The following is a 26,825-nucleotide window of genomic DNA, read 5'->3' on the forward strand; positions in this document are numbered from 1 at the left end:
ACTGTGTTACTTTAGGTAAACAAATGGATTTTCTTTTCCACGCTTTTATGCAAGACTTAATTAAGCCCTAGTTTTCAGTCTTCATTACCCCAAAACAGGAGGATGAGGAGTGTTTTCAAAGCACTCTTCTGACTGTTAGAGACGGACAGCTGACCAGCACCCAAGATCTGAGTGAATAAGTTGGATGATTAGGTCTAACAACCAACTGCATGGGGTTTGATAATCCACCCTGTTATACGAATTGCCACTTTTCATAATTCATAGTCAACTATTCCGTGACAACTGAGACTAAATGCAAATCTCTCTCCTTTTTTTTTTTTTTTAAATTGTGACAGCGGTGTGATCGTCTGCCAAACACATTGTCTTCTTCGAAAACAGAGATTGGTATTTAAAAAAAAAACCCGACTAGGCGTTATTGGGTTCAGATTTGTGGCAAGCAACTCAAGAGAGAATAAAGTTTTGTGCAGTTATTAGTCTTCAGTTTGAGAGAACGTGAGAGGGATACTCGGAAGCAGCAAGGAGGAGATAGGCAAAAGAACGACCTCCTCCAACACTCAGATCTATGGACAAGACCGATTTAAAGTGGAATCTTATCTAGCATGCTTTGATATAACGATACATAAAAGGCAGCGCGTAAAAACCACACAGGCAGCAGCTGTAACTGCCTACAACCCCCTTGATGAATGAATTTAAAGAAAAGAATTGTTCTGGAGCTCCTTACCTCCTGTGCTGCCCCCTGCTGGTAGTGCGAAAACCCTGCCCGTGTCGGGAATTTTGCCAAATTGTGAGGTATCCTGTGCGTGGGAGTGGGAAACAGAGACCATCAGCTACTCTTGCCTTAACAGAGAAAGAGGAAAGAACTCGTCGCAGAGAGCGTGAGGAAGATGGATTTAAAAGAAATGAAGTTTAATCGACAGCTAAGAAGCTGAACTCTAAAATCGGAATTTCTGAAAACATTGTGCCTCCCAGCATAAACCGTTTTATTTGCATGCCTGAATAATATTGAAGACAGTCTGTTTCTCTGCTGTTTGGGCTACCTTAAAAAGGTAAGTTGAAAACATCATAAAATCTTGACAGATAAAGTTTATTCTGACATTTCTACCGAACGATTTACAGGACAAATGCACACAGTGTGTGATTGTTTAATCTAGTTCAAGGAAAATTCCTGTTTTGAAAATGACAGGAATTCTGCACTGAAAAAGTGTTTAAAAACCAAGGACAGTCTTGAAAAGATATTTCCATCACCTCTTTATTGCTTTATAAATAATCCGTGTAAATGTTCCCTAGTTCTGATCAAGGGAGTGCTAAGTAGAAACACAATTTGTCTGTCTTGTGCCTAAGTATGTAAATTAAGCTATCGGACCTCTTCAAACGGGGCAGCCCAAGCGTTACTGCAGGTGGTGTCTTGTGTTCATGCCTTTTTTTTCCCAAGCGATATAAGAACTTTTAAGTCACTGTGTAGACTGCGTGATAAAAGCAGGACTGAACCATCCTGTCCCTGGTGACCTGGAGTTAGTTGCTCACTCTGCCATAAATGTTTTAATGAAAGGCTTAGTGGTTAGAAGATACACTGTTCTGATTGATAAGATATCTCTTATTTTTAAGACTGTCCACAGGTGCAGATTATGGCTGCTTCTGTCACAAGAATTTCATAAACCAAATCTGGCTGTGCATGGACTCTTAACTAGTAAGCGTAAGCCACATGCTCTGCAATGACTGTTTCTGATTTCAAATAAATATCTTTTATTCTTATTTTAAAAAGCAGCTGACGATCTGCAGTATGCAGCTCAGCTGCACTGAAACCTGTGGAGCAGTAGCTGTAGTCAAGTCATTCAATGGTAAATTACTCCCGACGCTATAGTTAGACTGTTACAAGTGTTTCACGCCAGGGTTATGGTCTGAGCTGCAGAGCAAAAGCAAGTCAAAGCTGGCGGGGGCTGGGCACACTGCGGAAGGGTTGCATCAGATCCTGAGGAGGGAGATAATATGGCCAACTGCACTCTCACCCTTTCTTTTGGAACTGAGAAAAAAATATAACTCTCCTCTCTCTCTAACCCCTCCCCCAAATTTACAGTAGCTCTCAAAGACTTCCGGATATGCTGTCCGAGTTGGAAGGGAAAATGGGGGATAAAGAAAAGAAAAAGATTTTTGTACAAAAAAAAAAGGGAAAAGTAGGGTGCTCAGCTAACATAGAAGGTGTTTTGCCCACCCATTCACCAGATTGCCTGTGCCTGTACTGCTCTAGCTTAGGATATCTCCGGTCTGTTAGGCAAGCTTGGCCACTTGAAGGTGCGCCTGCCTTATCCTTTTTGCTTTTAACTGAAGACTGTTCTTCCACCCTTGTTAGGTGACCTGACATCTCCTCTGATTGGACCTGACAGCATTCCAAGGTGCCAGAGCTGCTCCATGATGGCTGACTCTGCCAACTCTTCCTACCAGCTCAAAAGCAGCACTGTAGACCTCATATAACACAGCTAGATATAACACAGGATTGCTTATAACATGATCAAGGGGTTGGACCCCATTTTAATTTGCTATTACATATTACACTGTAGATGCAGTCATAGGGTTACCATATTTTGTCCCCCCAAAAGGAGGACACATGCCCCGCCCCCTTCTCACCCCGCCCGCCCCCTGTCACACCCTCACTCCACCCCCTGTCACATTTTCCCCTCCCCTCTGTCACATACCCCGTCGCCCCCCCCCCCTGTCACCCCCTCCCCTTAACTTACTACTGCCCTGGTGGTCTAGTGACATCGGGGCAGGAAAAAGCCCCCTATTTCCTGCCCGGAGTGCTGCCCTGCATGCATCCTTCCTGTTGGTGATCTCGGCACCGATTCAAAATGGCCGCTGAGAGTTGAAGTCTTGCGAGGTCACTTCAACTCTTGGCAGCCATTTTGAATCAGCGCCGAGGATCAGCAACAGGAAGGATGCATGCAGGGCAGCGCTCCGGGCAGGAAAGAGGAGGCTCTTTCCTGCCCCAAAGGCGGAAGAGGTCACTAGGCCACCAGGGCACTAGTAAGGGAGGGGAGGCTAGCAATCTGCCCGTTTGTCCGGATTTCTGGACAAACGGACAGGGTGGCGGACGTCCACACAAAATCAAACAAATCCCTCAGAGTGAAATATCCAGCAGGAGCAATACACAACAATTTTCACTCAATAAAACACAGGAAAACATGTTTTTTGACCTTCATAGAACATACAAGCTCAGCAAGAAAATCTTAGCTCCATAGCTACTCTGATCATTGGTCCATATACAGAAAACCAAAACTTAAGTGCACCATCCGCAGAATTTTTTTTTACTGCTGAGCTCAGTCTCTCCCTCAGCACTTGCAGCTCAGCCCCTTTTTCTTGCAGCTAGAGTAGTCTTCCCAAAGGTTGGATCCTACCAAAGTCTCTGTACTGGAAGGGGGGGGGGGGGGAAATTGAGGTGCTACAGAGGGCTAGACTCTTGACAAATACCCAGACACTTTAGCCTCCTTTTAGCTTCAAGACTGTTAATTTACAAGTCTGTAGAATCCTGAAAATACCCAGACAGTTGAAAATCCTAGCATCTAAAACCCTTGAGCACAACTGATAGGGCTCCCCTAATTCTTTGGTCCCTAGGTACATGCCTAGTTTGCCTGGAAGTACCAGAAGCATCATGTTAGGGACTGTACTTTGTGGCTCTGGAGGGCAGAAGGCAGGCACCCCTCTTCCCCCTTATCGAAATTCCACATTCCTTGAGAAATATAATACTGGCCTCCTTCTCTCAACTCCAAACCCTCTAAGAAAATATTTCTGGGGATTCACTGACCAAACCCTGAGTTGCTGTATCTCATTATAATTTTCCTTGAACTCAGAAGGCAAATAATTCAATCCAGCCTCCAACAGCTAAGGATAGTGAATCTGAAAAAAATAATGGGGTCAATATTTAGAACGATTTAACCAGAAAGGAGAGGCCCCTGCCCGGTTAAATTGCAGGCTAAACCAGGATTTTTTGTTGCACTTAACTGCACAGTACCACTGAAAATCCAGTGTGACCATGCGGCGCTCACTGGTTAGTGCCGGGGTGGCTGAGGGTGGAGTGGGGAGGACCCACCAGCAATATTTAGACTAGTGTCTGCGTAAGTAACCAGGCATGTAGGGCTACACTAAGGGGTCCTTTTACCAAGCTGCGCTGTGATTAGTACATGGGTTTGCTGCATGCTCTGGCCTCTTTCTAGCCTGACTGACAAAATGGCCATGGTCAGGTTTTTTCCTAATGGTCATGTGCTAATTTCCCCATTAGCGCATGGCCATTAGCACGGGTAACCCTTACTGTCACCTATTTAGGAGACAGTAAGGGTTTCCTCGCTACTCCTGCGCTAATTAGGTAGCAAGTGTAATGTGCCTATGCTACCCAATTAGCGTAGGCACACATACTCTCTGCCCCCCCAGACACACCCCCACAACCAAAAATATATTTTTTTAACCACAGAAGTAACGTGTGCTGATGGCCAGACTATCACGGGATGCCTCAGCACATCCTGCGGTAGTGCCCTTTTGCTGTGCGGTAGGCCTGCGTTAGGCCTACTGCTCCTTAGTAAAAGGTCCCCAAAAGGCAACCCTACCTTTGCCCAGTTAGCTATATGGGTACAGCACTGAATTTCGACTATACCCACATAACTTCTGTGCCCAGATAGGGTCAGGACCAAATATTCAAATTTAAATTAGCTGACGTATTCGCAAGAGATAGCCAACACTATAACATCTATGTTCATGTCTTCAAGCTCTGAAGGATATGTTTTAGCATGCTATTGACTTTCATTGGAATAAAAAGACTTTTTAAGAGAAAAAGGTGGAAAATAATTATCAATTTTATTACCAGTTTAGAAAGAATCTCTTTGCTAAGTGCAGCAGGGAGAATTGACATCAGATGAGTGCGTTCCATGTGAAATTTTAATGGAATTTCTATGTGTTTTTTTTTACAAGCACAACAGAAGACAGGTCACAATGTCAGCCAGTTTGGAGAAAGCTTGTCACCAATGCATTTCCATAATTGCCAGCAATGGTAAGTTCCTTTTCCAGCTACAGCATGCAATTTACAATTTACTGTCATTAGGAATGGTAATATAAACTCTGTGTGTTCATATACAGAAGTTTATGGGAGATCAGCAAATAAGAAAGGAACTGACCCTCCTTTGGCATTTGAGCTTACGTTTCTTCACATTTTCATGAGCTCAAATTCACAATGCCGCCATAATAGTGAGGTGCCAATCCCTGATTCCCTGCCGGCTCTTCCAGCATGCCAGATTAGTCTGAAATGCTAGTTTCCTAGGTTGATATTGAATGGCACATATATGCATGACTGCAATACTGTACAGAAACATTTCATTAAAGGGGGGGGGGCCTGGAGGGAACAGTTAGGGCTGATAGAATGGAAAAGGTAACAGATACGCAAAATAATCACTTTGTCAGTGAAGGGGAGGAAAGGTTAAGATTAGAACAATATTGACAAGGGCTAAGGGGAAAGGGGGAGGGGGCTTGGGTAGGAGTAGGGAGAAGGGGAAGTGGGAGAGGGCTCGGGTAGGAGTGGGGGGCAGGATTGAGGGAAGACGGAGGCAAAGTGGGGAGACAAGGGGTGGGGGGATATGAGGGCAAATAGTAACTTAAGAGAAGGATAGGTGAGGGATATGAACTTGGTGTATGTTTGTAAAAGAATATTGAAGTTGTGTGTTGTACTATGGAAAAATTCAAGATAAGAAAGTTTTCTGAACTTCAAATGCACTAAACGTGCAGCAGCACTTGCAATCCAGATAAGTGGTGCTGACCAGGGCCATCCACCGATTTTCAGCGGCTCTATCCTGGAAAAAGGTAGGACAGAAAAAAGGTATTTGGGTAGTAGGCTCAATATTTATGTATTTATTTTGTTTCATAAGCTTGATATACCACTAGGTCCTGGGCAAAGGCATAAACCCCGGAGTTCTGTATATCATGCTTCGATTTCTATGTGGAAATCGAAGCATATTCCATAACAATGCGCACAACTTAATTAGTTAACAAGCTAATCAGTGCTGATAATTGGATGTTAACAAGCATTATCAGCACTAATGCGCATTACTTGCTAAGCGTATTCTGTAACGTGGTGCGCATAAATTCTAAGTCACATAGTTGAAAAGTGGGCGTGGTTATGAGAGCGTAATGGATGTTTCTAAAATCTATATTTATTTGTTACATTTGTACCCCACATTTTCCCACCTATTTGCAAGCTCAATGTGGCTTACATAGTACCGTAATGGCATTCGCCAGTTCAGTTGATAACAAATACAGGTTGTAATGTGGTCTGATGAGGTAGGTGTGTATCAGGCAACAGGAGGGTCGAAGGGAATGTAGATTATATATTGTCCAGTAAGATCATTGGTTATGCTGTGTTGCTGGGTTTGAGGATTTAAGGTGGGTTGGTGGGGTAAGCCTTTTTGAAGAGGTTGGTTTTTAGAGATTTCCTGAAGTTTAAATGGTGATGGATTGTTTTCACAGCTTTTGGGAGTGCATTCCATAGTTGTGCACGTATGTAGGAGAAGTAGGATGTGTAAGTTGTTTTGTATTTAAGTCCTTTGCAATTAGGGTAGTGTAGGTTTAGGTATGATCGAAATCATATGGAAATTTATATGGAAATCGAGGCTATCTTGAACCAGTATCAGCTCACCTTACATTAGGGTAAATTCAGATTATTGCCAATTAGCGCCATTAATTAATTGCTAGCACCCAATTATTGGCACTGTCTCGTTATTCAATTGAATTGTACACACATATCGGGAGCATGGCTAAATTTGTACGCACAGTTTTGAGTGCCATTTATAGAATTTGGGATTAGCCCCTTGCTATTTAAAACCATTTAACCAGCCAGGAACGGCTGCCCTTTTGATATTCAAAGTTTCTAGATTTGAAAGGGCGTCTCCACTATTAATCAGACTGGTGCCCAATAAAGACGAGGTCCATTTCAAAACCTGTACCTTTGTATATAAAATACGTTACGAAATGATGCACAAAATGCTACCATAGGCACCAGAGACGATTTAATTCTGCATTTCCTTAACTGGAAGAATATCAGGTACAAATCTATATTTACTCGCGGCTTTTCCTATTAGGCACAAAATGGTAGAACTCTCTTCCAAGAGAAATAAGACATAATGATAACTACCTGTCCTTCTGTAAATCCCTAAAAACTTTCCTGTTCATAAAGTTGTTATCTCAAGACAGGGGCGTAGCCAGACTTCGGCGGGAGGGGGGTCCAGAGCTTGAGGTGAGAGGGCCCATTTTAGCCCCCCCTGACACTACCAACCCCCCCCCCCCCACCACCATTTTTAACCCGCCACCAGCACCTTTGAGCACCCCCGGCACCAACCCTTTTCGACCCCCTCTTCCCGCCATTGCCAACCTTCCCCCACCGCCACCGTCAGGTACCTTTGCTGGCGGGGTCCCCTGCCAGCAAAGGTATCCGACGGTGGTGGTGGTGGTGGCGGTGGCGGCGGGGGAGGGTTGGCGGCAGGTGGGGGGGCCAGGACCAAATCTACGAGGGCCCATGCCCCTGTGGCCCCACATAGCTACGCCCCTTTCTCAAGATATTAATGAATTTCCATTGGCCATCACAACACTGCACTAGTTGTAAAATTGCCCCCTCGCTTTGTAATCTTCAGGCCTCACTCATTATAATTCAGCTTTTGTAATCTATGCAAGCCACATTGAACTGAAATTGTTTTTGGATAATGTGGGTTATAAGAACCAATAAATAAATAAATGGCACTTAATTGGCTATCAGGCAATATTCAGCAGGAGATGACTGGTTACCTCCCACTGAACACTCACGATGAGCAGTTAGGAGATTCTGTATTTGGCCCCTAAAAAATTGGTGCTGAAATCAGTGCCGACTAAGCGTATTCTATATTAGATTTAGGCGCCGATTATAGAATATGTGTAGTTTGATATTTCAGCTCTGATATCTGCGCCCATCCAATTATGCCAACGAAAACCTGCTGTAAATCTCAGCACGCAGATTTAGACACACTGGGCCATATTCTATGACTAGGTGCCTAAATTTTGGAACGCCCATGAAATGCCCATTTCCCCGCCCATAACCATGCCCCTTTTTGGCTCCGCGCGCTAGAAGTTTGGCACACATCGTTGCAGAATACGCTTAGCGAGTTGTGCACCTAAATTCTAATCAGTGCCAATTAGTGCTCATTATTGCTTGTTAAGTGCTGATATCACCAGCAACGTTTGGTGGCCAAATTAGGCTGCTAAAATAATAGGCCTATCTTTGACTGGTTTAAAGGTAACCGGCAAGTGCTGAATATCGGCTTGGCCACTTAAATTTAAACCAGACAAAAAAAACACCCAGATATTCAATGCCGGTCACCGGAAATGGCCCAGCATAGAATATTTGGGCTGACCACCGACAGTGGGATTTAGCCGGGCTCCCTCCCATGGTCTGAATATCGGCCCTTAGGTGTCCACAGTTACTCTAGCCATAGAGATGGTAAAAATGCAGGTGCCCAAACGTGCAAGGGCATTTGTAACAGAGTATTCTGTAAGTTGCATGTGTAGGTGGCAGCCCTGCCCACGATCAGGGCCACCAAGGGGGGGGGGGGGGGCAGGGGGGACAAAATTCTCCGGGCCCAGGCCTCCAAGGGGGGTCTGGCACCGAGGTCTCTCTCTCTCTCCTGCTCCTGATGGAACCCGGGTGATTGCGTCCCAACAGGAGCAGGAGAGAGAAAACTCCGGTGCCGGGCCCCACTTGCATTGCCTGCCAAGTGGCTGCTGAGCCCTCAGGCCGCACTTACTCAGTTTTGAAACAGAGCATGCTCTACGGGTGAGAGAAAAGCAGCTGCAGGGTCAGGCAAAGCAGGCAGAGGAAAGAGCAGTGCTGGAGGAAGACCTCTTCTGCTGGCAGGGCCTCAGAATCTTCACCAGCCAAAGTACTTGCAGTTCTGGCGGCGATCCTTGGGGGGGGGGGGGGGGCGGGAGGGGGCGTCGGCCCTGCCCCAGGCCCTGCTCAGTCTTTCAGAGGCCCTGCCCACAATCTGTCCATGTGATATTCAGGGGCATAGCCAGACCTTGAAGTGGGAGGCGATCCAGAGCCCAAAATGAGGGGGCACATTTTGGCCCTCCCCCGCCACAACGCCACATACCTTGGCTGGTAGGAGTCCCCAGCCCCTGCCAGCTGAAGCGTTTCTCCAGCGATGGTTTCCTTACATTGTCTGCCCTGCTTCCCCTCAAATTGCGCATGCTCGATTTTAAATGAAATAGAGCATGCGCAACACTGTCGCGCATGCTCAGTTTCACTAAAACTGAACATGAACGCGATGAGAGAAACAGGGCAGGCAATGTAAGGAGAGCAGCACTGGAGAAACGCTTTAGCTGGCGGGGGATTGGGGACCCCCGCCAGCCAAATCAAGGGCTCTGGATCTATTTGGGGGGGGGCAGGCCCCCATGGCCCCCGTAGCTACGCCACTGGTGATATTTATATGCTATGCCACTTATGTGCCCTTACAGAATAGCCTGTAGGAGTTCTGCTGCTGTTATGTGTGTAAGAGTACACTTGCCTGCAAAAATGCTGGTTTTCTGTATATTTGAGACCAAATTCTATAAATACCGTGTTTCCCCGAAAATAAGACACTGTCTTATATTAATTTTTGCCCCCCAAAATGCACTAGGTCTTATTTTCAGGGGAAACATCGGGGTTGGATCGGGGTGGCCCGCCCACCCTCCGTCGCTCCCGGAACTAAACTTAAACACCTCCTTTCACCTTCGCAGCAAGCAGCAGCAGGGCAGGCCACTCCTTCCTTCCGTGTATCGCCCTCGCCTGACGTAACGTCCGCGAGGGCGGGGCACGGAAGGAAGGAGAGGTCTGCCCTGTTGCTGCTTGCTGCAAAGGTGAAAGGAGGCATTTAAGGTTAGTTCCGGGAGTGACGGTGGGTGGAGGGGGGGCCCGGCGACCTCGGGTGGGGGGGGGCGGCCCGGGGGCGGCTTTGTCCGGCTCTCGGCGGCCCTGCTTTAAAACAAAAATTTGCTAGGTCTTACTTTCGGGGGAGGCCTTATATCTACCAATTCAGGAAAACCTCTACTAGGTCTTATTTTCGGGGGATGTCTTACTTTCGGGGAAACAGGGTAGTACTGAAAAATCAGTGCCAAAAAATAATGCATTAAGCACTATTGTATAAACAGCTCTGAGAGTTAGACACCATTTATAGAATACACTTAGCACCTAACTTTACATCTAGTGTAAGTCTTCGTGTCTAAATTATGTGCAGATCTCCATTATTCTATAACAGCACGCATAAATGCTGATCCACCCATGACCCTCCCGTGGCCGCACCCCCTTTTTGGAGCTGCACAGCGTCCATGACTAAAAATGCACATGTAAATTTCAATGAATGCCAATTAGTGCAGATAATCGATTATTAGCTCCCAATTATCAGCGCTAATTGGTTCGTTTTTCAATTAAATTTCGTGAGCAAATTGGGTATGCGTCCAAATTTGCACACGTAATTTTAAGCGCCATTTATAGAATTTCAGGGTCGGTGTGCCCATGTGGATACCCCAATATATAGAATTGCCCTTTATCTGGATCCCCTGTGCTGACTGCCTGGATGTTTTTTTTTCTACCGTGGCTGGTGTGTAAAAAACACTGACTGTAACAGCTGAATATCAGCACGAACATATGTGAAAGTATTCTGAAGTTTAGATTAGAGAAACCCTGCAACTTTCTAGTTAGCACACGTATGGCTTTCCCATTGTTTATAACTTTCTACAGTTCCCCACATATGAATTTCAACCATTCCTTATTGCCTGCAAAAATGTATTCTCTCCTTTACCCTGAAGAAACAAAGGCTGCAGACTCCAAGAAGTTTCATTTCATTTCATGCCATCTTGGCTGCTTTTTTGTTTCCAAATGTTGGAACCCTAAGTTCTAATGCGTGCTTACTGCAGGGTAAAAAGCACTTCCGCACTCAGGTGTCCCGTGGTAGTTTTGGGATTGGCGCGTGCTTCCCAAGTAGAATTTAATTTTTAGTGCCGGGGGCAAGTATGGTGGCGGAGAGTAGCAATGTACTGTGGTTTTGTAAGAAGATTCTTATATCCATTTATTTATGTTTATCTTTAAGGAGATTGTCCATTTTACAATTTATAATTCTACTCCTGAATGCCGAAACACGTTGGGCTGACGAACTAATAGAAAAAGTACTTTGGACTTAGAGTTTCCACTACTTATAAGGCTGTTTTGATTCCTTAAAGGATTTTAAGAAACAATTACTGGCTCATCATACTTGAAAGGTATTATAAGTACATAAGTACGAAAGCGCCAAACCCCTCTGAGAAAAACTGCACTGGCTCCCAATCAAAGAACGTATTGCTTTCAAAATCAGCACCCTGGTTCAAAAGAATATCTACAGCGAAGCCCCGGGATACATGACAGACATCATAGACCTACCAAACAGAAACACAACCGGATCAACACGAACATACCTAAATCTCCACTACCCAAGCTGCAAAGGACTCAAATACATATCAACCTATGCATCCAGCTTTTCCTACATAAGCACACAACTACAGAACGCATTACCAAAAGCCGAGAAAACAACTTATGATCACCTAAACTTCCGGAAATCATTAAAAACTAACCTGTTCAAAAAGGCATACCCTACCAACCCAACTTAAATGCCTGTACCCTGCAACACAACGAAACCAAAGCTCGTAATGGACATATAATAACTCTTCCTTTCTACGATTCTGTAATGTGTCTGTACACACAAACCTTATTCTACCACAACATTAATGTATTTGTTCATACTGGAATTGGCGAACACTTCTACGGTACTATATAAGCCACATTGAGCCTACAAATAGGTGGGAAAATGTGGGATACAAATGTAACAAATAAATAAATACATCACTGTGCGCTATCCGATTAGCACATGGTCAGCGCGTTACCCCTAGAAAATAGGTGCTGGTAAGTGCTCATTTGCTAATGGCCATGCACTAATGGGGCAATTAGCATGTGGTCATTAATAGGGAAAATGGAAAATGGGGTCGTTTTACCGCCATGCTGAACGTGGCCTCAGTGCGCAGGAAAGCCCCTTGCTGGGAACAGCGCTTAGTAAAAGGGCCCCTTTGTTTCATTGGTCCTTTTTCATGTTGTCTTTTTAGTGCACGATATTTGAAAAAACCACACACATTATTTGCAAAATTTAAAAAATAATTGTTTTTTCTCAGAATATTTTTGGTTTGTTTTCCAAACAAAACAAGACAAGGCTGTTTCACTGTATTTTTCATTTCTTTTTGACATGAATGCAGGCTCCCTAGGAGAAACTGTCGCTCTGTGCTGCTGTTCGGGGGGGCTGCTGGCTGGGTGCGGTTTCGGACTGGGTCTGGCGTCGCTGCTGCGCGTTGTGCGTGCAGGACGTCAGACTCATGTGCGGCGTGCGGCGGCGGCGTCGGACTCGGTCCGGGGCTGCATTCGGCTGGCGGCTTCTTTGGGCGGCGGCGCGGAGTGGCGGAGGACGAGTCCCGATGAGCTTGGAGGGCCTCGCGGCGGCGGGGGGGGGGCGGGCCTCGGCTGGTGGGGGTTGGGGTCCCCCGCCGGCGGGGGTGCCCACGGCGGCAGGGGGGGGGGTCGGAAATGGCGGCGGCTAGGGGGGGGGCTATAATGTGCCCCCTCACTCTGGCTTCGGCCCCCGCTACCGCCGACTTTCAGATACGCCCCTGTCCTATAGTATATCTCCTATCAAACTGAGCTCTCTTTTTCATCAAGCACTGCCATTTCCTCCCCTCACCCTCCCCACTGACAGTTTGAACTTCGTGGGTGTGGCTTGGATCTCTTTCAGGGAGAGAAAACTAACAACTTATAGCAGCAGCTTCAGAGAGCATTTTCCATCTCACAGATAGGCTGCAGAGAATACCTTCTCCTGCTTTAGACTTAATCCCACCCACCCTACCCCTCTACCCACCCACCCCTAGAGTGACATGTCTTATATAACCTCCCTATCAACCCACTCATTACTTTACCTCACCCATTTCTATTCTTCTATCACCTTCTCCCACTACTCCAACCAGAGTTACACCTAATCACACTCACCACCCTTCAACATCTTCTGTCCTTCTGTGACTGTTCTCTTGTGCTTGACTGCTTAAATATTTTAAATTTAAATGCTTTACTTTTTGTCTATTAGATTGTAAGCTCTTTGAGCAGGGACTGTCTTTCTTCTGTGTTTGTACAGCGCTGCGTACACTTTGTAGCGCTCTAGAAATGTTAAATAGTAGTAGTAGAAACCTTTTCTTCACCACTTTTTTCAGACTGCCTGTCTATCTTCCTCCATCCACTCATCAATATTCTTGAACACATCCTTCATTTCCAGGTATTTGGCTTCCTGCCCTTACATGCTCTTCTAGATTATTTTCTGTTTGTGTGATTGCTCAACCTATTGGTCCATCCTATTTACTTCTAACTCCAAAGCAAGCATCCTTAACACCTGTTCGTATTTTCTTAATCCACTGTATATGGCACAACTGGTCACTCTCATTGTCTCTCAGACTCTGCCCTACCCCTGTTCAAATGTTTCAATGTCATGCATCACCTCTGTCTCTCTTTTCTCTTTTCAAGTCTGTCATTTCTCAAATGTGTAGCCAAGTGCCAGTGAAGCAGTGTTGCTCATCTGTTCTCTGAAGACAGCAGTTCACCAGTCACACGCATGGGTTGACATTATTTTGATGGGAATAACTCAGACACATTTTCCAGAGCTGGCCATCTAATACTTGGCTATCTCTCAGAGGATGCACAATGATTCTTACACTCCCACAGCCAGGCAGTGGACCTCAATTCTGAAATTAAGCTGATGAGCTCAGGTGAAGAAGGGCAGGAGAAATGTTGTGTTATGAACTGCTGGCTTCTGAAAACATCTGTTACAGATAAGCAACTTTAGTTTCTTTGAAGACAAACAATTCACCATAATCATATGCATGGACTTCTTAGCCAAGGGTTATCTTCAAAAAAAGGAAACACACTCCCTACGTACAAACAAGGATAATGCCAAAAAAGTAGAGGTGGACCAAAGAAACCTTGCAACTAAATGGGTTTGAGAAATAGTCTTTAATAAGCACCACAGCTGTAAACTGACCTGACATGGGACCATGTTTCAGTAGGTATACCGCCTTCCTCAGGGGTCACAACACTGTATTGCAGCAAAGGTACTGTTCTCCAAACAGAGAGAGTCAAATAATACCAATCAACTACCTACATCAAGCAAACACCATAACGATCCTCTCAAAGCTTATAGTGTGTCAGACATAGCTGGGAGGACAGGCTAAAAAAATTGAGTAAATAATAAATCAATAAAATTCCGGTAGTATTTTGGAAAAGGATCTGCCAGCATTGAGTGCATGTGTATGTTACAAGCTGTGTGTGGTGGGATCAACCAATTTACAATCGTCAGTGTCTAAAGCATTAATGGAAGCAACTCATTAATATACACCTCTTAGTACTAACACGTGTAAGCAGATGCTCTAAGACCCTACACGTCTACAAGCTTCCAATTCAGTACAGTGCCCACATTTAGTCAGCACTATCGATTTGGGAGTGGGAGGGATACACTGGGCTATTAAGAAGGTAACACTACATTACATTGCATTACAATTGTTCTTATATTCTGCAAACATCCTGCATATTCTTTATGGATTACAAATTAAAGAGAACCAGGCAGCCCCTAAGAGCCAACAATATAGGTTAGAGAAGGATGGAATAAAACCAACTAAACATCCAGATATTTCTTGAAGAGAAAAGTTTTCAGTGCCTTCATAAAAAGTAAATAATCCTGTATCTTTCTAATTTGAATGGGAAGTGCATTCCAAATGGCAGGGGCTTGATAAGCAAAACTTAAGGAAAAAAATTAGTTTATATCTCAGCTTGCTAGGATTTGGGAAATGTAACAGCATACAATCCCGAAGATGTCTTTCTTTAGGTGAATTCTGAATCCACTCAGACAGATATGCAGGTGCTAATCCATAAAGGATTTAAAAAACCCGTCATACATACTTTAACATGAATCCGAGCTTCAACTGGTAGCCAATGTAGGTCTTTCAGTAGTGGAGTAACTGTGTCATATTTATAGGCTGAAAATATTAGCTGTGCAGCAGTGTTTTGAATTGTCTGAATTTTCTTAATTAAATTCTGGCAACTGGTTTATATAATATTGCTGTAATCTAGTACCAACAGAAGCATGCTTTGAACCACAAATCTAGAAACGGAGGTATCTAACAGACTACAAATTCTCCTTAGTTTTTTCAACAGGAGAAAAGATTTCCTGACCAGCATATAAACTGGATAGTGTTATCTCTAGAATTCTGATGTTATTCTCAAACAAAAAATTCTGACCACTTAATGTTAGGATATTATCATTCCACAGGCTATCACCCTATACTAATAACAGAAATTTAGTAAACTTTCCTAATCCCTCCTGTAGGACTTTTACAAAACCTATATTTACCCATGAGCAGCTATAACTCCCAACATTGATCTCTGTGATTGTAGACATGAATTCCGATTCTGAAATGCGGAATACACATATTTTTTTTCATCCCGCCCTAGTCACACCCTTTTGCCCTACGCATGTATTGCAGATTTACACATGTAAATTCCAGCTTTCTAAAATCGGGGTCTCAACTTATATTCAATATACATACATAAATTCCACTATTTACACATGTAAACCTCGATTAAGCCTTATTGTACAGGCCCACCCTCAACCATCGCTCACGGTATCACACTGCACTAACTGATTAGCACAGAAATGCTCATTCTCTGCCCCCAGACATGCCCCCTCCACGATAAAATTAAAAATATATTTTAGTGCACAGTTTGTGTGCTGAGGTCAGGAAATTACTGCAGGACACTTGACCGCACCCTGCGGTAAGCCGTTTTAAGCTGTGGTAAGCGTGCAGTACTGCTTACTGCAGCTTAATAAAAGGACCCCTTAGTTAATAGGTCCTTGGAAATGAAACACATCTGACATTTTTCCTTGTGTCTTTCTCTTTCTCCATCTTCTGCTCTTCTCTTCTTGAATTCGGTCTTTCAGAGCATTCAGTCTGAGGATTATTTCTGACCTGGGTTTATTATTCACCTCTCAGAAATTGTGGCACACTAATTTTGTAACATTTTTAAGGGGTCTGTTTATCATCAGAATGCAACATGTGTGAAAGCACTTTATTAGTAAACAGGGCCCCACTGCAAATAATGGGAGCACTTGGAAATAATCCCCCTGATTCTGCAAAGGTCGCCAAAAATGATTCTCACAAATTTAGGTACATTCCCAATTTACACATTCAGTTTAATTGCATAACAAGCCAATTAGTGCCAAAAATTGGTTTTTTAACAAAAAATTAGTGGCACCAATTATTTATTTATTTTTATTTATTTGTTGCATTTTCCCACCTATTTGCAGGCTCAATGTGGCTTACGTTGTTCCGTCATGGCAAACGCCATTCCAGAGTGAGAGATCCAAGTGGTATTACATAGAGAACATGAATGACAAAATAAAATTAAGCAAACAGGTATAAAAGAGATCACATTATAATGCGTTAAAGTTCATATGAAGGATTGTTGCAGTATGCCTTGTTGAACAGGCAAGTTTTCAGTGATTTCCGAAAGTTGGTTAGGTCGCGCTGGTTTTTCACGTCAAGTGGTAATGCATTCCATAGCTGTGTGCCTCTGTAGGAAAAGCTGGATGCATGTGTTAATTTGTATTTTAGTCCTTTGCAGCTGGGGAAATGGAGATTTAGGAATGTGCGTGCTGATCTTTTAGTATTCCTGGGTGGCAAGTCTATGAGGTCTGACATGTAAACTGGGTCATCACCGTAAATGATTTTATGAACCAAGGTGCAGACCTTGAACGTAATACGTTCTTTGAGTGGAAGCCAATGCAGTTTTTCTCTTAGGGGTTTGGCACTCTCGTATTTTGTCTTACCAAATATGAATCTGGCTGCAGTATTTTGGGCTGTTTGAATCTTCTTGATGATTTACTTGGGACCAATGCGCGTAAAATTTAAACCCGTTCCAGCAAAAGGGGGTGTGAAAATAGGAGGGTCATGGGTCTGAATGGGGGCGTGTCTTTGAGTTACATGCATAATTACAGGATAATGGTGCTCCATGTGTAAATTTGGGCATGAGCATTTGCACCACATTTTTATTGGTGCAAATAGCTGCGCCTAAATTTACGCGTGACTTTCCGCTTAAGCATGTATTCAATAAACCACGCTGAACTTTAGGCACGTCTTGTAGAATACTGCTTAAGCAGGTTTTTTTGGCGCTGATTTTTTAAGTGCCATTTTAAAAATTTACCTCAGTATGCATTACTGAGTGTCACAGCTAGACAAATAGACCTCTAAGAATCGATCCTCATTTCCCCTGCTAGAATTATTTTTCTTTTCTTCTCATTCTTTACTTTTGGGGGGGGGGGAGGGGGAAATAGGACCAGTATTATAATGCACAGAGAAGTTACTCTACATACTTTGCTCCTATATCATACCTGTTAAAAATCCCACTGCTTATGCATTTTTATTTAGGTAAGAAGTCATTGGTGGAAGGCTGTTTTACTTTTAATAAGGACATAATCAATGATGCAAACTTTATTACTACTGATAAAATTCATTACTGGGTAAGGCTTCCAATCACAAGATCTTTTTTTTTTCCTCTTTCCTGAAGTTTGCTTTCTTTTCGCACTTGTTGGCTTTCTCACATTGCCGCTGTCCATGGCGTTTACAGGTAAGGTATCCAACAAAAAGAGATGGCCTTTGTTCTTTTCTGAACAGCATAAGTTACAAAACAGTGGATCTTATTAAAAAATAATATTTTTCTCTTCTGTGCCTTTGGGGTAAAATTATATTGAATAATACCAGGAAAGTGCATTGATATTCTTTTTGTAATAAAGAGTAGGTCACTTACAATCAGGCAGTTTATAAATTTATCAATTAAAAAAACACTTTAATTTATAAACTGCTTGGTTTTGAATGATCTACTGTTTATTACAAAAAGAATGTCAATGCACTTTCCTGGCATTATTCAATAGACATTTTCTCCAAAGGCACAGAAAAGGAAAATATTATAAGCAAAACCAAAGAGACACATATTTGGTTTTGGTAGACTATTGCAATCGGGTTTCAAGCTTCCATGTCTGGAAGGGAAAGCGAAGGAGATAGATGCCAGTCCCTGTTCCATTATGCTTGTAAAGGGTGGGAATTGCCCTCCCTGAAGCGGTGGGAATTGACCTAGGTGGTAGTTTTCCAGATGGGAGTTGGTGGGTGGGAACTGTCCAGATGAGAACTGACCTAGAACCACGCAGTGTATATATGGATGGGCGTAAATCATTTCTTTTTCATAATTAAAAACAGTTTTAGAGAAATACTTTTTTCCGGGATGAGATCCCTACCAGACACACATATTTGTTTCCAAAAAATTATACTCCTAACTATGTCACACATCACAATCTGGTATTGCCACCCCATTGCTAGATCTACCAAAAGCCAGTAAGCAGTTGTAGAAACCTGAACTGAAAGTTCTCCATGTCTTGTTTTTCCCTTATCATTATTTTCTATATGTATCAGGTTAATGGGAGCCTGTCCCTCAGCTACCAATCACTCTAAACTAGTGGGTCCAAGCTCTGTCCTAGTCAGGTCGGGATATCCACAATTAATATTCATGAGATAGATTTGCTTCTATTGCATCAAGATTTATCTCGTACATATTTGCTGTGGATATTCTCAAAACTTGAGTGGCTAGGGAGTCCCCCCAGGGCCGCCGAGAGACTGAACCGGGCCCAGAGCAGGGCCACCGCCCCTCCAGATCGTGTCCGCCGCTCCCCCCCGGGGTCACGGCCGCCCCCTCAATCATCACCACTGCCCCCTCCCCCCAGATTGCTGCCAATTTAAATACCTTGTTGGCTGGCAGGGATCCCAAGGCCCTACCAGCAGAAGACATCTTCCTCCAGCGCTGCTCTTCTGCTGATTGCCTGCCCCTGCGGCTGCTTGACCTCTCAGGGCATGCTCAGTTTCAAAACCGAGCATGCGCGCCTCAGAGGAAAAGCAGACGCTCAACTGGACAGGTCCTCCCCTGCCTCCAAGGGCTCCCAGCTGCGGCACCAGAATTTTCTTTCTCCTGCTCCTGTCAGGGCGCAATCAATTAGGTCCCGAATGGAGCAGGAGAGAGAGACCCCAGTGCCAGGCCCCCCTTGGAGGCCCGGGCCAGGGGAATTTTGCACCCCCTCTCAGCAGCCCTGGGTCCCCCAGGACAGGTTTGGGAACTACTGCTCTGAACTGACTCTGCTAGTACATGGCACTGTGAACATTTTAAAATCTTGTGGGTCATCATTTCATATCTGTTAAGCTCCTGCATCATAAAAGCAGCAACTAGAAAATGCCAGACCACAAATCTTAAAAATGCTTACAGTATCAACACAGGCTGTGTAGAGTGATCAGCCACAGAAGACAGGCTTCTGTCACTTAGTTAAACTGGCTGATGCCTGCTTGGGAGGGAAAGAGAAGGGAAAAAGAGGTTGAGTGGGAGAAAAGTGGCAAGGGATGGATGCAGGGAAAGGGGAACAGAAGAATGGATGCAGGAGAAGGGGGCCAAAGCAGCAGGGTGAATAGATGAAGGGAAAAGGATGAAGAGGCAGGGGAAAGAGATACAGAGGATGTGGAGAAAGGAGAAGGGGGAATGGATGTAGGGGAAAGAAGGAATACATAAATATACAGGAATGGGGGAAAAGGCAGAGGGGACGGATGCAGGGATATATATGTAGAGGAAGAGGGGAAGGATACTGGAAAGGGGGGAGAAGAGACAAGGGCAAATTCTTGGAAAGAGAAGAAGAAAGGCAAAGGAAAGATGTGAGGGGAAGGGAAGGGAGAGGAAAGAAGCAGGAGAAAGATACTGTGGATAAAGAATTAACAGCTGTTGTGTGGACTTAGTGATTTCAGGGCCCCTGAATCTCTAGCTAGTATTATTTGGAGCTTCAAGTCTTCCGCTGTGTAGAGATGTTTAGTGTTATTTGTATCTCAAAGACCTGTAATTCCCATTTTCTCATGATTTGTAGCAATAACTGTTAAATATTTTGACCCTTAGGAATGAAGTTTATGGAAGATTGCCCAGTTCAGCCTCTGATCCCCTTATATTTGCTGGTAGGAGGGGTGGTCGGAAGTTTTAAGGTAACCTACATAATCTCTGAAAACATTCTCCTTGGTGTGTGCTAATTGTGACTTGTGGGTCCATCTTCCATTTACAAAACTGAAGGAAAAAAATAACATGCAAAGCTTTCCCCCCCCCCTTTTTTTTTTTGTTTGCAACCCACTTCAATAAAGAATTAGGGATGTGCATTCATTTGAAATTCATTTGTAGTTTCATATTATTTCTAGCCAAAATGACAGAAATAAACCCTGCAACACTTCAATAAAGGATTAGTGATGTGCATTTGTTTGAAATCCTTGTTCATTTCATATTGTTACTAACCAGGAATAAATCATGAAATGACAGGTTTCTTTCGTGTCAGCTGTTTTTCCTATTCAGAGATATCAGGCACTAGAACTAGCCAACCTTGAACTTATGACCTTCGGGTTGGAAAGCAACTGCCTTTCTGGTTCTTTCTCTTGAGCCAATTTGTGTCCTGTATTTCTGGTAATCTTAGTTCCTATTTCATGATTGCCTTTTTGCTTTCAGTAATCCTCATGTGCCCTTTTGTGCAGGATGCACTTCATGGAGGTACAACAACATTAAAATTTACCTTGATCAATCCTAGTTATTGTCTTGTTCTAGTCTAGTATTCAAGCCTCAAGAGTCATTGCTAGGGACTCTGTGACAGAATGAACCAGCTAAATTAAAGATACTGAAAGTCTGACTCAGCCCTCTAAATAGGAAAGTTGATAGGAAAAACTCAGCTAAATTTCAGTGTAAACACAATTTCTTTCTATGAATCTCAGCATTTATCATGCACAAGGCAGCCTTAAACCTATTTGAGAGGCAGCCACCTTCAGGAAGAGCTATACCACGCCTACACTACCGCAAGCCATTTTTTAGCGCACCTTAGTAAAGGACCCCTAAAACATGATGAAAAACATCTTGTCATTGCACCTAATGACCACTATAGGGCAGCAAACGTACACACATGATCTCATTTTACATACACTAGATTTCTTTTCTCAGCAGAAAATGATTATGAAAATTGAAAATTACAGCTAATTTGTTGACATTGGAATACCAAATATGACCTGTCATATTGAATCAGACTCCTATTTTCTAATGTAATTGTTGCTCCCTGGAAAGGCACTAAAGTACTTAGAGAGTACTAGTGCCTAGTATTTGTGTAGAGTACATTTGGCTCAAATTTTTATTAAAATGAATGTGTGAAATGAACTAAAAAAGTCCAAAAATCTGGGGAAAAGCCCAAATGAACCAAAAACAAACTGAAAATGTTTATGCTATGCCCATCTTTACTTCATGATGCTAGAGATTTTATATAAAGTCCTTTACAGAAGAGTCACATAATTATTCTCCTACCCCCAGTTGCAACTAGTATCTACATTGGGAGGATAAAAGTCTTCCACCAGGATTTGAGATCGACTTGCATCATAAGTGCATGAATCAGAGAGCAGAGCTTTTGAAATAGAACAAAAGCCTGTTGTATTTTTGTGACTGAAAACCCTTCTGTGCAAGTGGTGGCAGGATGGCATTCTCAAAGTGAGAAGGCAAAGGGTCTAATAAAAAAAGATGATTCCTTTTCCTGTTAATGTTCTTTACCAAAAACTCTCATACTATATGTTCATATGGTTTCTCATCACAAACTCGGGCTGTTGAGAGTATATTATCTCACTGTCATAATGTCATCCATGGGCCCCTTAAAGCTCCACAACTGCTGAAACATTTATCTTAATTTCTCTTAACTGCACCAACTTCAATATTCTTGTTATAAGTTTCTCTTCTCTTCATGAATCCCGACACAGTAACTGCATTTCGCAAAAGCGTTGTCAGGGGTTCAACTATAAAATGCAGATTAACATCATGAGACACATATACTTTCTCCCCCAAAAAATCCTCTCCATTATTCTGCCAAATTTTTAACATACCTGAGAACAATTGTATTTGTTTTACCAACTGTGTAAACAGCGTGGGCTTCCCGGTGCCGAGAGAAAAAAACGGCGTCTGCCTTCTTAGGACACCTGTGCATGCGCATTTACTCTGTGCTCTTATAAATTTTCCAGTTTGTCCTTTATTATCTGCTGAGATCTTGTTAAAGAAATATTTCAAATAAATATTGGCTTTGTCAAATGCTGATTCTATTTTGAATTCTAAATGTTTTTACTTGCCAAACAAAGCACTGAAATCTCAGTGAAATGGAGAGTGTGATGTTTTGTCATGACAAACTAATTTGATGGAAAATTTGACTACATTTTTAGAGACCGCTCATGATTATATTACTCAAGGCTCCACCCTACAGGTTTCTATTGGATGTAGACAAATTTCTGGTTTTGAAAGCTTATTTTAAGAAAAAAAGATTTTCTTTTCTGTGGAGCAAAACTTCAAATATTTCCTGATGTTTCTAGAGCCACTCAGGCTGGACGTAAGCAGTTTCTACAGTTTAAATCTAGAGTATTGGCTTTGGGAGTTAAGTTTTTCTTAAAGTTTCCATCCAAATGTTTAATTTCTCTTTCTGAAACTCAATATGTATTCCTTGAACCAGATCAGCTGGAGAGGTTTCTGTTAGATAAGGAAATTAAGTAGTTACTAGAGTGCCTGAACTGGAAGAACCAAGAAAATGAGCTGTATTGAAACTGCTAGGCTACAAATATAGTAATTATTAGGGGGTGGGAACATGGTAGGAAAAGGAGATAAGGGGAGTGAAAGACCATTGAACTATTGTTATTGTCACCAATTACTGTAAAGCCATGCATTGCTCTGCCACAAAGATACTTCTCAATCTTGGTCCAGCATCGCTGTACTTGCTTGGGTCACAGGCAGCATCTGCAATGCAAGCAGGCTATCTGTGCCAGCCTTGAGAGCCTTCCTGCATCTACAGAAACAGGAAGTTGCATCAGAGAAGGTGAGACACAGCTGTAGGAAGGCTCTCAGGGCTGGCAAAGAAAGCCTGTTTGCATTGCAGATGCTGCCCAAGACTCGGGTAAGTACAGCGATACCAGACCAATTAACTCAAGTTTACATTTTTTTTTTCATAAGTACATAAGTACATAAGTAGTGCCATACTGGGAAAGACCAAAGGTCCATCTAGCCCAGCATCCTGTCACCGACAGTGGCCAATCCAGGTCAAGGGCACCTGGCACGCTCCCCAAACGTAAAAACATTCCAGACAAGTTATACCTAAAAATGCGGAATTTTTCCAAGTCCATTTAATAGCGGTCTATGGACTTGTCCTTTAGGAATCTATCTAACCCCTTTTTAAACTCCGTCAAGCTAACCGCCCGTACCACGTTCTCCGGCAACGAATTCCAGAGTCTAATTACACGTTGGGTGAAGAAAAATTTTCTCCGATTCGTTTTAAATTTACCACACTGTAGCTTCAACTCATGCCCTCTAGTCCTAGTATTTTTGGATAGCGTGAACAGTCGCTTCACATCCACCCGATCCATTCCACTCATTATTTTATACACTTCTATCATATCTCCCCTCAGCCGTCTCTTCTCCAAGCTGAAAAGCCCTAGCCTTCTCAGCCTCTCTTCGTAGGAAAGTCGTCCCATCCCCACTATCATTTTCGTCGCCCTTCGCTGTACCTTTTCCAATTCTACTATATCTTTTTTGAGATACGGAGACCAGTACTGAACACAATACTCCAGGTGCGGTCGCACCATGGAGCGATACAACGGCATTATAACATCCGCACACCTGGACTCCATACCCTTCCTAATAACACCCAACATTCTATTCGCTTTCCTAGCCGCAGCAGCACACTGAGCAGAAGGTTTCAGCGTATCATCGACGACGACACCCAGATCCCTTTCTTGATCCGTAACTCCTAACGCGGAACCTTGCAAGACATAGCTATAATTCGGGTTCCTCTTACCCACATGCATCACTTTGCACTTGTCAACATTGAACTTCATCTGCCACTTGCACGCCCATTCTCCCAGTCTCGCAAGGTCCTCCTGTAATCGTTCACATTCCTCCTGCGACTTGACGACCCTGAATAATTTTGTGTCATCGGCGAATTTAATTACCTCACTAGTTATTCCCATCTCTAGGTCATTTATAAATACATTAAAAAGCAACGGACCCAGCACAGACCCCTGCGGGACCCCACTAACTACCCTCCTTTTCAAAATACGTTGATTGATTTTTGATACGTAGAGATACCAAAAATAAAAAGGAAACATTAAAGAACCAGAAACATATCAATCACATGAGTATCGAAGTTAGGTAGAATAAGAATAATATAGTCAGCAAGTGGGATTAACCAAAAGAGATATGCAGGTATCCCATGATTGAAAAGGGAGATTGTTATGATGAAAGGTGTGAGTCCAGTTTCTTCCATTTAAGATGTCTTCTGCAGAGATAAACATTTTTAATCGTGAGATTAATTGTAATTACAAATTTTAATTATCCAACAGCCCTACTTTTCAGCTTAAAATGGAAAATCCTATTCATTTCTGATTAAAAGTGCATTCTTAGCATGAAAACAAAACGATCTAAAAACTACTCCCTAAGTTCCAAAGCTTTTAGTTCCTTTCAACCACATTTAAAGCTAATCATCTTCTCTCACTGTCTCTGCTGTGTACAGGTCATCCTTCTGTTGTACGACTCCACCAGAATGCGTCAGCTACTCTCCAAGTCGGTTGTGATTGACGACGATGACGATGATGAATATCCATGGAGACTGAATGCCCATAAATACTACATCCACCTGACGCTCAGCCTCTTCCTCTCCATCTGGTTCATACTGGGCAATTACTGGGTGTTTTCAGTTTATCCACCTAATTTCATTCCACCTTTCCACCAGCCCCAAGATTACTGCGATAAAACCCTGTACATCTTTGCCCTTGGTGTTCTAGTATTGAGCCATGTGGTGTTGTTTCTGGTGCTGTTGTGCAGCTGTGTTTTGTATTGGTTTTCCAAGCAGATTTATGGTGCAGTGGAGCAGGACTGAGAGCTCTATTTTCTCCCTTTCAAGCCTGCAGGTCTGAGAGTCTCATGTTAGCATTAATCCACATTACCTGTCCAAAAACCCTGCCTTGAAAAGCCAAAGGGTTCAAAGATAGACAGAAATTGAGATGAAGAATGCATAACACACATAAGGTTAGATTTTATATGGAGCCCCAAAAAAATCAGTGCCAAAAAAAGCACTTTTCTATAAGCCATGCTTAAAGTTAGGTGAGGTTTATAGAATAGTGCTTATGCTTGGGAATCACACCTTACTTTAGGCGCAGCCATTTGCTCCAACTGAAACGTGGTGCAAATGTATACTCCTACATTAGGCACATATCACCCGTTATTCTATAACAACGTATGTTAATTTTAGGAATGCCCCTTTACGCCATGACCCTCCCATTTCCACACCCCCTTTTTCAGATCATTCGTAAATTTTAGGTACAGATCCTATGCCTAAATTTGCACATCTAAATGCCAATAAATCTAATCAGTGCCAATAGTTGCTTGTTAAAAAGCCAATTATTGGTGTTCAATGCCTTGTTGTTCAGTTAAATTGCACACACACCCAAATTTGTGCATGCAATTTGTGGTGACTTTTATAGAATTAGGTGATGTGGAGGGGCATTTTCGAATGGAACGTCCAAGTTGCAATTTGGATGTCCTTGGAAAACGGCGAAATCTAGGGGCAAGGAAACCCGTAATTTCAAAACAAGATAGACGTCTATCTTTCATTTTGAAAATACTGTCAGGGACGTCCAAATCCTTAAATTTCGCCGTCCCTAGATTTGAACGTCCCTAGATATGGACGTTTCTGATTTTCGGTGATTTTTGAAACCAAAGACATCCATGTCAGAAATGACCAAATGCAAGCCATTTGGTCATAGGAGTCAGCATTTGTAGTGCACTGGTCCCCCTGACATGCCAGGACACCAACTGGGCACCCTAGGGAGCACTGCAGTGGACTTCATAAATTGCTCCCAGGTACATAGCTCCCTTACCTTGTGTGTTGAGCCCCCCAAAACCCACTGCCCACAACTGTACACCACTACCAAAGCCCTAAGGGGTGAAGGGGGCACCTAGATGTGGGGTACAGTGGGTTTGTTGTGAGTTTTGGAGGGCTCGCTGTTTCCTCCACAAATGGAACAGGTGGGGAGGATGGGGCTGGGTCCGCCTGTCTGAAGTGCACTGCACCCACTAAAACTGCTCCAGGGACCTGCATACTTCTGTCACAGACCTGAGTATGACATCTGAGGCTGGCACGACAAATTTTGAAAGATGTTTTGTGAGGGTGGGAGGGTGTTATTAACCACTGGGGGAGTAAGGGAAGGTCATCCCTGATTCTCTTCAGTGGTCACCTGGTAATTTTGGGCACCTTTTTGTGCCTTAGTCATAAGAAAAACAGGTCCGGGTGAAAACGTCCAAGTGTTCATCAGGGACGTCCTTGTTTTTTTTTTTATTATGGGTCAAGGACGTCCAAATGTTAGACACGCCCAAGTCCCACCTTTGCCACGCCTCCAACATGCCCCTTGAACTTTGGCCGTCCTTGCGACAGAGTGCAGTTGGGGACGTCCTAAATCGGCTTTCGATTATACCGATTTGGATATCCCTGGGAGAAGGACATCCATCTTCCGATTTATGTCGAAAGATGGACATCCTCTTTCGAAAATGAGCCCAAAAG

The 26,825-nt window shown here is 43.3% G+C and overlaps 1 protein-coding gene across 2 annotated transcripts; it reads left to right on the plus strand.

Annotated features, from left to right (window-relative positions):
- The first annotated feature begins 795 nt into the window (after positions 1-795).
- TMEM272 (transmembrane protein 272) lies at positions 796-25,325 on the plus strand. 2 transcript variants are annotated; one of them, XM_030199409.1, is made up of 5 exons: positions 796-1,046; positions 4,954-5,032; positions 17,711-17,770; positions 20,123-20,205; positions 24,780-25,325. In XM_030199409.1, exons 2-5 carry the CDS (start codon positions 4,975-4,977, stop codon positions 25,143-25,145), a joined length of 567 nt encoding a protein of 188 aa, XP_030055269.1. In that variant the 5' UTR covers positions 796-1,046; positions 4,954-4,974; the 3' UTR covers positions 25,146-25,325. The 2 variants fall into 2 exon arrangements, with proteins under 2 accessions (XP_030055269.1, XP_030055270.1); XM_030199410.1 differs by lacking the exon at positions 796-1,046 and adding an exon at positions 1,618-1,687.
- The last annotated feature ends 1,500 nt before the right edge of the window (positions 25,326-26,825 follow it).

The sequence above is a fragment of the Microcaecilia unicolor genome, chromosome 4, assembly GCF_901765095.1.
Source record: "Microcaecilia unicolor chromosome 4, aMicUni1.1, whole genome shotgun sequence".
Taxonomy (NCBI): Eukaryota; Metazoa; Chordata; class Amphibia; order Gymnophiona; family Siphonopidae; genus Microcaecilia; species Microcaecilia unicolor.